The sequence below is a fragment of the Rhinatrema bivittatum genome, chromosome 16 (assembly GCF_901001135.1).
Source record: "Rhinatrema bivittatum chromosome 16, aRhiBiv1.1, whole genome shotgun sequence".
NCBI lineage: Eukaryota > Metazoa > Chordata > Amphibia > Gymnophiona > Rhinatrematidae > Rhinatrema > Rhinatrema bivittatum.
The window spans coordinates 3,223,228-3,233,108 of NC_042630.1; the positions used below are offsets into that span (position 1 = coordinate 3,223,228).

At 45.5% G+C, this 9,881-nt stretch overlaps 1 protein-coding gene across 1 annotated transcript; it reads left to right on the plus strand.

The window, feature by feature from the left end:
- The first annotated feature begins 579 nt into the window (after positions 1-579).
- On the plus strand, positions 580-7,105 carry TMEM52B (transmembrane protein 52B). The gene is made up of 6 exons (XM_029581966.1): positions 580-653; positions 3,760-3,931; positions 4,518-4,561; positions 5,718-5,756; positions 6,302-6,471; positions 6,703-7,105. Exons 2-6 carry the CDS (start codon positions 3,860-3,862, stop codon positions 6,957-6,959), a joined length of 582 nt encoding a protein of 193 aa, XP_029437826.1. The 5' UTR covers positions 580-653; positions 3,760-3,859; the 3' UTR covers positions 6,960-7,105.
- The last annotated feature ends 2,776 nt before the right edge of the window (positions 7,106-9,881 follow it).

A 9,881-nucleotide genomic window follows, 5' to 3' on the forward strand; every position in this document is an offset into this window, starting at 1 on the left:
ATGATATCTGTTGTTGAGGCCTTTGCTAATTCCTATTATGTGTGAGTCTCTTGTCACCTCCTAGGAGAATCAGAATGAGATGCGGAGGAGGTACGGCTCTCGTCTCTACGTTACAGTTGGTTTGAATTGATCCCATCTCATTCTGCATATTCCCATCCAGTGCACATGTACCCCCTTCATTGCTAATCCTAAATGCTCTCACCATCTCCTGACTCAGAAGGGATAGAAGTGGGATGTGACCTTGAAATGAAACTTCTCCCGCTTCATTTAAATGTCTCATTTAATCACTCGTTCCATAGGGTGCATTTAACATTCCCGTAGTTAATGTTTCACCAGGAAAAGGATGGAACAGTTATAAACTTAACAAAGTAACATGATGTAATTAAACTACCTGCTCATACCTGTCACCTCTGACCTCCCAATGGCCCTGGGATTAGAACAGTGTGTTACTGCTAATTGGAAACATTGGAAAACAGGTTTTTATCAAACTTAAAAGCCCAAGGAATTTTGGGGCACTGGAACTGGATAAAAGCAGTCAAAAAATTTCTCTAAAAAGGCAGAGAGCTCAGAGATTGAAAATCCCAAAGAGAAAAAGAAAGGACAAGAGTGACAGAGAGAGGAAAGGGGGGAGAGTGTGTTTGCCAGGGAGACTGGTAAAAAGAAGAGTCATTATCTAATAGCAGGAGCTCAGATAACACAGCTTTAGCTTTCTATTCCATTGCTGATGCATAGTATTCAAAAGTGAAAAATGTAAAAAGTGGTACCAATGAGCTACTGATGGCAGGAAGGAGAGCAGCCAACCCTGGGGTGTACGGTAATGTGTTTCCTTTTCTGCACAGGGGTTTGCATGGCTCAAAGCCTCAGTCAGTTCCTAGAGGCCTCCTGAATATTCATGAGCTGTGTGTAATGATGCAGCGGACACATGTAAGCAAGGCACGACATTTCTCTGGATGACCAAGCAGCAGAATAACTTAATAGCACGATCTACAGTATCTGCTAGGAGATGAGTCCTTTATTCCTGGGCCTCTGCTCACTCCTTTGGGATATGGATCCTTCGCTGTCGGGAGGGCAGTAAATGCTGGTGCAGAGATGGTCAGACCCCCTGCACCTTCTCTCCACTCCTGTGTCCCTCACTGCTCAGAACAGAAACCCTTATACCTTCAGACAGGGAGGTTTGTCCTGAGGTGAAGAGCAGCTTGACCTCTACCTTTAACAGGTATTCAGAGACTGTGAGCGATGGCAGGGGCTGGGAAGTACATGAACTCTCTGGCTTTCTCTCCTGCCTCTCACTTCCTATCTGTGTGTCGGTCTGTTCTTCCCTGACTCTGTATGTATGTATGTGCTTCTCTTTCTGCCTGTCTCCCCTATCTTTCACTCTCTCTCTCTCTGTTTGTCTCCCCTGTCTTTTATTGCTTGAATCTGTGTGTGTGTGTCTCTCTCTCTCTCTGTCTGTCCTGCCTTTCATTGTCTGGATGAGTGTGTCTCTCTTATGCCTGTCTCTTATTGCTCATGTATATGCGTGTGTGTTGTTTGTATGTCTCTCTGTCCCTCCTCTCACTACCTCTGTATTTGTTTCTTTCTGTGTGCCTCTCCACCTGTCTGCATGTGCGTATCTGTCTCTCTCTCTCTGTCTGCCAGTCTTTCATTGTCTGGATGTCTCTCTTTGTCTCCTGTCTCTCACTACCTGTACATGTATGTGGATTTGTGTTTCTCTGTATGTCTCTCTCTCAGTTTTCTTGTGTGTATGTGTCTTTCACTCTAACTTTGGTCCAAATGCACAGCTCAGAGAGCTGCTAATTCAAGATGAAATAGACCCACTCCTCCATTGGTCCCCCATAGAGTTACCTAGAGTTTCTTACTGCACCTTGTTTTCTGATCTCTATACAGCTTAGGGCAAGTGTTTCTTACAGATAAAATTAATCATCATTGTCTAGTAAGGCCCTTCAATCTTTAAGCCAAAATGTGGTACTCTCTATTTTATACCACTGTAAGAGGAGCACTTTTAACTCGGTGTGGGGTTTGGGGGTGGGGTGGATTTGGGGAGGCAGTTTTACTTACATGGTCAGAGGTACGAACAGCAAAGTTGACATCACTGAAGATTTTCTATCAGTTGATGTTTGACGTACCCCCTATTACAGTGGTATGAATAGAGAGTGGCATATTGATTTCTATACAGAGGCGCTCTCTCTCTCCCCCTCTCCCTCTCACCTTGAACGGCATGTGCGGCAAAATGTTTTCGTTGTAACGCTCCTTGTGCTGTATTAATCAGCGCATGAAGTGAAAAATAGCGCAGGTGCAATATATTTATCGCGCCTTGGGGAAATTGCCTATGCGATGCGGGAGCAGGGTAATTAGCCTAACCGTGCCAGTTTTTTCTCATGGGTGCTATTTCCGCTATATTTATAGCATTTTGATAAATCTAAGTCTATGTTTGTTATGTTGTTTGCTATGTTTTATTTAGTTAGTTAGTTAGTTTACAATTATTTATATCCTGCGCCCTCCAAAGTTTGGAGTGATAAAATAAAAACATTCATAAAGTTGAATAAACAAACATACAAAGCAAACAGATAGAAAGGACTGTATGTGTATTGTTTTTATTTTATTATGTATTTTATATTGTAACCTACCCTGAGCTTAGGAGGGTACAGGTAAGAAATACTAAAAACTAAATAATTCAAAGTGTAGACCATTGCCTTTCATTCCATTAAAATACATCAGGAGCAAGGGGCCTGTTGAAAATGGCCCTGTATGTTTGGAACACACTTCCTAGAAAAAGAAATCCAATGGGAATTATATGCTGTTTTGGCACTTGGTAAAAACTTGGTTATTTGACCAAATACTAGCCAACAGTTTACAATGATGTCTAAATGATGTGTGGCATTAGATGGGAATGATCTGTTATGATACTCTATTTTATTACTGTGTTTATTTAGTATATTTTAATATGTTTTTATTTTGCATTTTTGTTTTTGTATTATATTATTCAGTTTTAATGTTTAAGTTGAAATTATATTTTTGATTTAAATTCTTAATGTACTTTTTCTTACCTTGTCTTTAGGTGTTTTTTTTATTTTAAATTATACCGCACTCCAATTGGTACTAATAATGGTTGGAGAAAGCAGAGTATAAATTATTAAATTAAATCTCTCCTGTCTCTGTCTTTCATTGTTTGGACATGTTGTGTGTTTTTGCATCTGTGTTTCCTGTTTATCATTGTCTGAAATATACCTAGTATGGGAGCTTATAGCTAGAAGTCTATGTTTTGATCAGAAAAGAGGGGTCACATTTTAGGCCCCTAAAACCGAGGCTCTTAGATGTAGGCCCACTATGTCTACCTTCAGCCCCTAGGTTAGATGCCTTGTGCTGGAAATCAGTGCTGAGTGCCTGATCTGGCCCCAGCAACTTTATAGATACATACATTTAGGGGCTCAGGGAAAGGACATTTTCATTTTTGGCTGATCTAGGCTCCTAACTCCAGAAGTTATAGGCCTAGATCTTTTGAACAGCTCCCTTTTAGGTATTGCTTTGGCAACATTTTTACCAATTGTCAAGTAAATAAAGTTTCCTGAATTTGAATTTAAGAGAGTGAAGGAGAGAATGCAAGAGACAGAAAGAAACAAATAGAGAAACACAAAAGTAGAAGCCATAGGTCATACAAATTCTTGAAGCTCATTTCTTAGTTTGCAGGTGATTTTAATGTTACAGTTTGTTTAAGGTCCCAGTTCAGTGTAACTCATCTACCTCCTCTTCCCTTCCCAGGCTGCAGACTGATAGCAATGTTCAGACGTTGAAACCACAACTCCTGCTGACAGTGTGGTATAATGCACAGGAGAAGGTGCTACAGTGGGTTAGCAAAGCCATGAGACGGGGCATCGTCATAAGAAGCAGAAAGCCCTCCTCCATCCCCATGGCCCTGATCTACCTCTTCTTGGTTAGTAATTTACCTTGCCAATAATTGTATGACTAGAACTATGGCTCTTAAGTGATTTAATAAATACAAATAAATAAAATAAGAAATGTAATTGTGGTTTAAAATTAGGTCAGAAACAAATGATCTCAATCAACATTCAACCTAAAATCACGTACTCTTTTTAGAGGAGGGACTCCAGGTACTTTTGAAGGTCTAATGGAGAACTGCCTTTTCTGTGCTGTACATCAGACTGGATACAAAGCATGAGGTTATCTCCGTTACCACCAGCGGCTGGAAATGCTTGATAGAAAGCAGCCTGTGCCCTTCAGGAGAGATCCCCAGGAACAGTTATTTCTGAGCAGGCAGAGAGCAGCAGAACAGAGAAATCTGGTGCTCTTCAAGTCCTTTGAATGGATGTCTTGTCTTCTCAGGAAGTTATTGAAAGGATCCGTGAAAAATGAAAGGGTTTTTGTCTCACTGTTAATCCCTTGGACTATCCAGTGCCCCACCATCTCCTTGTTTTAACCCTGGGAAGTTTGTTATTGGAGCAGACAGAAAGGAATAAAGGTGATTAAAATATTTCACCCTCCATGATTTCTTTTTGTAGTTTCCCCAGGTGAGGTGTGGCAGTGGCTGTGAGAACACTGAGCAGTGAGTATAATGATTTATTCCTGCACAGAGCTCTGCTCTTCAGCTGTCTGTGCTGTATTCATGCTTTATGTGTATCAGTGTGATGCCTGCATGGGGCTCTGATGGAGCTCTGCTTTTCAGCTGTCTGTGCTGTATTCCTGCTTTACATGTATCAGTGTGATGCCCTCATGAGACTATGATATATATAAATATATATATCTGCTCTTCAGCTGTCTGTGCTGTATTCATGCTTTACGTGTATCAGTGTAATGCCCTCATGAGACTATGATATACATAGATCTGCTCTTCATCTGTCTTTGCTGTATTCATGCTTTACATGTATCAGTGTGATGCCTGCATGGAGCTCTGATGGAGCTCTGCTCTTCAGCTGTCTGTGCTGTATTCATGCTTTATGTGTATCAGTGTGACGCCTGCATGGAGCTCTGATGAAGATCTGCTCTTCAGCTGTCTGTGCCGTATTCATTCTTTACGTGTATCAGTGTGATGCCTGCATGGGGCTCTGATGGAGCTCTGCTCTTCAGCTGTCTGTGCTGTATTCATGCTTTACATGTATCAGTGTGATGCCTGCATGGGGCTCTGATGAAGATCTGCTCTTCAGCTGTCTGTGCTGTATTCATTCTTTACGTGTATCAGTGTGATGCCTTCATGAGACTATGATATACTGCATGGGGCTCTGATGGAGCTCTGCTCTTCAGCTGTCTGTGCTGTATTCATGCTTTACATGTATCACTGGGCTGGGTTTTCTGCTGACAAGCAGCACCCATACATTTTCTCTGAGTGCAGCTGAGCAGATTTTCAGGAAACTCTATAATGATAAGTTATCTCCTTGGAGAGAGAAGTAAGAATTACTACAATCTTAGTGATTCAATTTGTTCTAGTCATAGCCAAATTATCAAAACATTTTTGATTGCAATAACTGATTTAGATAAAAATTGTGATCGGTAGAAAAGATATGAAAGCCAATGCAGGCAGACTATGAAGACATGGTGTGCAGGCTCTAGGGACCAGAGACTTCTCATTGCTTTCCAGAGTTGAAAAATCCCTCCAAGCAGAGAGAGAAAAATGTAAGGAAAATAGAATGGCAGGAATGTAATTGTTTGGATAAGAAACTGAGGAGTAACTGCATTTCTTCTCTCCCCCTTGCCTGAAATGGCAGCTGCTACAAGACAGACTGGGTTAACCTATGGTACATATGGTAAGTGTCCAAATTCCTCTTATTCAAAGAGATATCTCTACATTTGCTTCTAAGTCACCTCAGGGTGAGGAAAGCTTGTTAGTAACTGAGCAGAGCAGGTCAGCTCTTTCCTGGATGAAATGTTTGGCTGCAACACATGGGGAAGATCATAATCCTCAGCCTCCCCCATATCTCCTTCCTCAGTATACTTTAGAAACACAGACACACAGATCCACTCATTGTGTGCTATGAAGTATCCTCCCTCAACCTCTCCCCATGCCCAGACATTGGGATTATCTGGGGCAGGAAGAGCATTCAAGCTTAAAGAGTAGAATGGGATACAGACCATGTCTATTCCTGTATTCTTCCCACTGGCTATACCACCTGAAACTAAGTCCTTCTGCTGAGATTAAAAGCCATCGCTGCTTTGGAGCAAGGAGAGGGAATCTGCAACGTCCCAATTTTGTTTCCCCCTACTTGAAATGAGACATAAAGCAGTTGCCTAACCTTCCCTTCTGCCTGCTTGCCTGACATCCCGTGACTTGTCCCCCGTCTCCCCCTTTCAGGCTGATTGTGGTGATTGGGGCTCTCCTATTACTCTGTGCCATCACCTGCGCCTGCATAAAGTGCTGCTGCTTGGGTCAGCACCAGGCTGAAGCGGAGGCGGGCACAAGGGCCTACGAGGTGACCGTGATTGCCTTTGACCAGGACAGCACCATCCAGAGCACCATTACCTGTGAGTATGGGAAGCCAGGTCAGGGGGCACGGCTGGGTGAGAGCCGATGGCAGTGGTGGCATTGGAGGTTTTACATTCCCCAGGGCTGAAAGTCGCACAGATAAGGGGGATGGAATAGGGAGCACCTTGGAAACTCTGAGGGATGGGATTTGAAGCTGGGTCTGCACGTTATCATAGCAAACCTTGATCAGGTCAGTTAAATATTTACCTCTTTCCTGTCTCGTTTTTCAGCACTCCAATCTGTATTTGGCCCTGCTGCCCGGAGGATCTTGGCTGTTGCTCATTCTCACAACTCCTGCCAGATGTCTCCAGTTGCCTCCATGCCCACTGGTTTGGAAACCCCTCCCTGCTACGAAGAAGCCCTTCATATGAACAGATTCACTGTAGCCAGGAGTGGCCCAAGAGCCCCAGAACTGGCAACTGTCCTGGAGGAGAAAATGGAGGCAGCAGCAAAGGACCCCATGCAGGAAGATTGCAGAGCGCTCTAATCCCGGGCTGTCTCACTGACACGCTCTGAATGTAACCTCGGGGGAGTCACTTTATCTCCCTGTGCCTCAGCTCTAATCCCGGGCTGTCTCACTGACACGCTCTGAATGTAACCTCGGGGGAGTCACTTTATCTCCCTGTGCCTCAGCTCTAATCCCGGGCTGTCTCACTGACACGCTCTGAATGTAACCTCAGGGGAGTCACTTTATCTGCCTGTGCCTCAGCTCTAATCCCTGGCTCTGTCACTGACTCTCTGTGTGTGACCTCAGGGGAGTCACTTTATCTGCCTGTGCCTCAGCTCTAATCCCTGGCTCTGTCACTGACTCTCTGTGTGTGACCTCAGGGAGTCACTTTATCTCCCTGTGCCTCAGCTCTAATCCATGAGTCTGTCACTGACTCTGTGTGTGTGTGTGACCTCAGGGGAGTCACTTTATCTCCCTGTGCCTCAGCTCTAATCCCTGGCTCTGCCACTGGCTCTGTGTGTGTGACCTCAGGGGAGTCACTTTATCTCCCTGTGCCTCAGCTCTAATCCCTGGCTCTGCCACTGTCTCTGTGTGTGTGATCTTGGGGGAATCACTTTATCTCCCTGTGCCTCAGCTCTAATCCCCGGCTCTGTCACTGATTCTCTGTGTGTGACCTCGGGGGAGTCACTTCATCTCCCTGTGCCTCAGCTCTAATTCCCAGCTCTGTCGCTGACTCTCTGTGTGTGACCTCAGGGGAGTCACTTTATCTCCCTGTGCCTCAGCTCTAATCCCTGGCTCTGCCACTGTCTCTGTGTGTGTGATCTTGGGGGAATCACTTTATCTCCCTGTGCCTCAGCTCTAATCCCCGGCTCTGTCACTGACTCTCTGTGTGTGACCTCAGGGGAGTCACTTTATCTCCCTGTGCCTCAGCTCTAATCCATGAGTCTGTCACTGACTCTGTGTGTGTGTGACCTCAGGGGAGTCACTTTATCTCCCTGTGCCTCAGCTCTAATCCCGGGCTGTCTCACTGACTCTCTGTGTGTGACCTCAGGGGAGTCACTTTATCTCCCTGTGCCTCAGCTCTAATTCCCAGCTCTGTCACTGACTCTCTGTGTGTGACCTCAGGAGAGTTACTTTATCTCCTTGTGCCTCAGCTCTAATCCCCGGCTCTGTCACTGACTCTCTGTGTGTGACCTCAGGGGAGTCACTTTATCTCCCTGTGTCTCAGCTCTAATCCCCGGCTCTGTCACTGACTCTCTGTGTGTGACCTCAGGAGAGTTACTTTATCTCCCTGTGCCTCAGCTCTAATCCCCGGCTCTGTCACTGACTCTCTGTGTGTGACCTCAGGGGAGTCACTTTATCTCCCTGTGCCTCAGCTCTAATTCCCAGCTCTGTCACTGACTCTCTGTGTGTGACCTCAGGAGAGTTACTTTATCTCCTTGTGCCTCAGCTCTAATCCCTGGCTCTGTCACTGACTCTCTGTGTGTGACCTCAGGGTGAGTCACTTTATCCCCCTGTGCCTCAGCTCTAATCCCCAGCTCTGTCACTGACTCTCTGTGTGTGACCTCAGGGGAGTCACTTTATCTCCCTGTGTCTCAGCACTCATCCCTGGCTCTGTCCCTGACTCTCTGTGTGTGACCTCAGGGGAGTCACTTTATCTCCCTGTGCCTCAGCTCTAATCCCAGCTCTGTCACTGACTCTCTGTGTGTGTGACCTCAGGGTGAGTCACTTTATCTCCCTGTGCCTCAGCTCTAATCCCCAGGTCTGTCACTGACTCTCTGTGTGTGACCTCAGGGGAGTCACTTTATCTCCCTGTGCCTCAGCTCTAATCCCCAGCTCTGTCACTGACTCTCTGTGTGTGACCTCAGGGGAGTCACTTTATCTCCCTGTGCCTCAGCACTAATCCCTGGCTCTGTCCCTGACTCTCTGTGTGTGACCTCAGGGGAGTCACTTTATCTCCCTGTGCCTCAGCTCTAATCCCCAGCTCTGTCACTGACTCTCTGTGTGTGACCTCAGGGGAGTCACTTTATCTCCCTGTGCCTCAGCACTAATCCCTGGCTCTGTCCCTGACTCTCTGTGTGTGACCTCAGGGGAGTCACTTTATCTCCCTGTGCCTCAGCTCTAATCCCCAGCTCTGTCACTGACTCTCTGTGTGTGACCTCAGGGGAGTCACTTTATCTCCCTGTACCTTAGCTCTAATCCCTGGCTCTGTCACTGACTCTCTGTGTGTGACCTCAGGGGAGTCACTTTATCTCCCTGTACCTCAGCTCTAATCCCTGGCTCTGTCACTGACTCTCTGTGTGTGACCTCAGGGGAGTCACTTTATCTCCCTGTGCCTCAGCTCTAATCCCCAGCTCTGTCACTGACTCTCTGTGTGTGACCTCAGGGGAGTCACTTTATCTCCCTGTACCTTAGCTCTAATCCCTGGCTCTGTCACTGACTCTCTGTGTGTGACCTCAGGGGAGTCACTTTATCTCCCTGTACCTCAGCTCTAATCCCTGGCTCTGTCACTGACTCTCTGTGTGTGACCTCAGGGGAGTCACTTTATCTCCCTGTACCTCAGCTCTAATCCCTGGCTCTGTCACTGACTCTCTGTGTGTGACCTCAGGGGAGTCACTTTATCTCCCTGTGCCTCAGCTCTAATCCCCGACTCTGTCACTGACTCTCTGTGTGTGACCTTGGGGGAGTCTCTTTGTGTCTCGCTTCCATAGCCAACTGTCACTGATTCTCAGGAGAAGTGTCTCCAAATGGGTTAGTTTTATTCTGTGAGTGATCCTGAGAAGTTACTTTATCTCCCTGTTATCATGTAATTTCCAAGCTTAATTTGTTTAATTTGTTTTATGTAAACCGGTATGATGTCCAACTAATACCGGTATATAAAAAAATTTCAAATAAAATAAATAAATCTCCCTGAGCCTCAGGTTAACCAGTTGTAACTGAAGAATAATAATATCACATATC

Bases quoted from the DNA above. Each gene is read 5' to 3' on its own strand.
- TMEM52B (XM_029581966.1), top strand. From the start codon at position 3,860: ATGAGACGGGGCATCGTCATAAGAAGCAGAAAGCCCTCCTCCATCCCC. The intron at 3,932-4,517 runs GTTAGTAATTTA...TTCTTTTTGTAG, and splicing joins CCCTGATCTACCTCTTCTTG to TTTCCCCAGGTGAGGTGTGG. The intron at 6,472-6,702 runs GTGAGTATGGGA...CTCGTTTTTCAG, and splicing joins CATCCAGAGCACCATTACCT to CACTCCAATCTGTATTTGGC.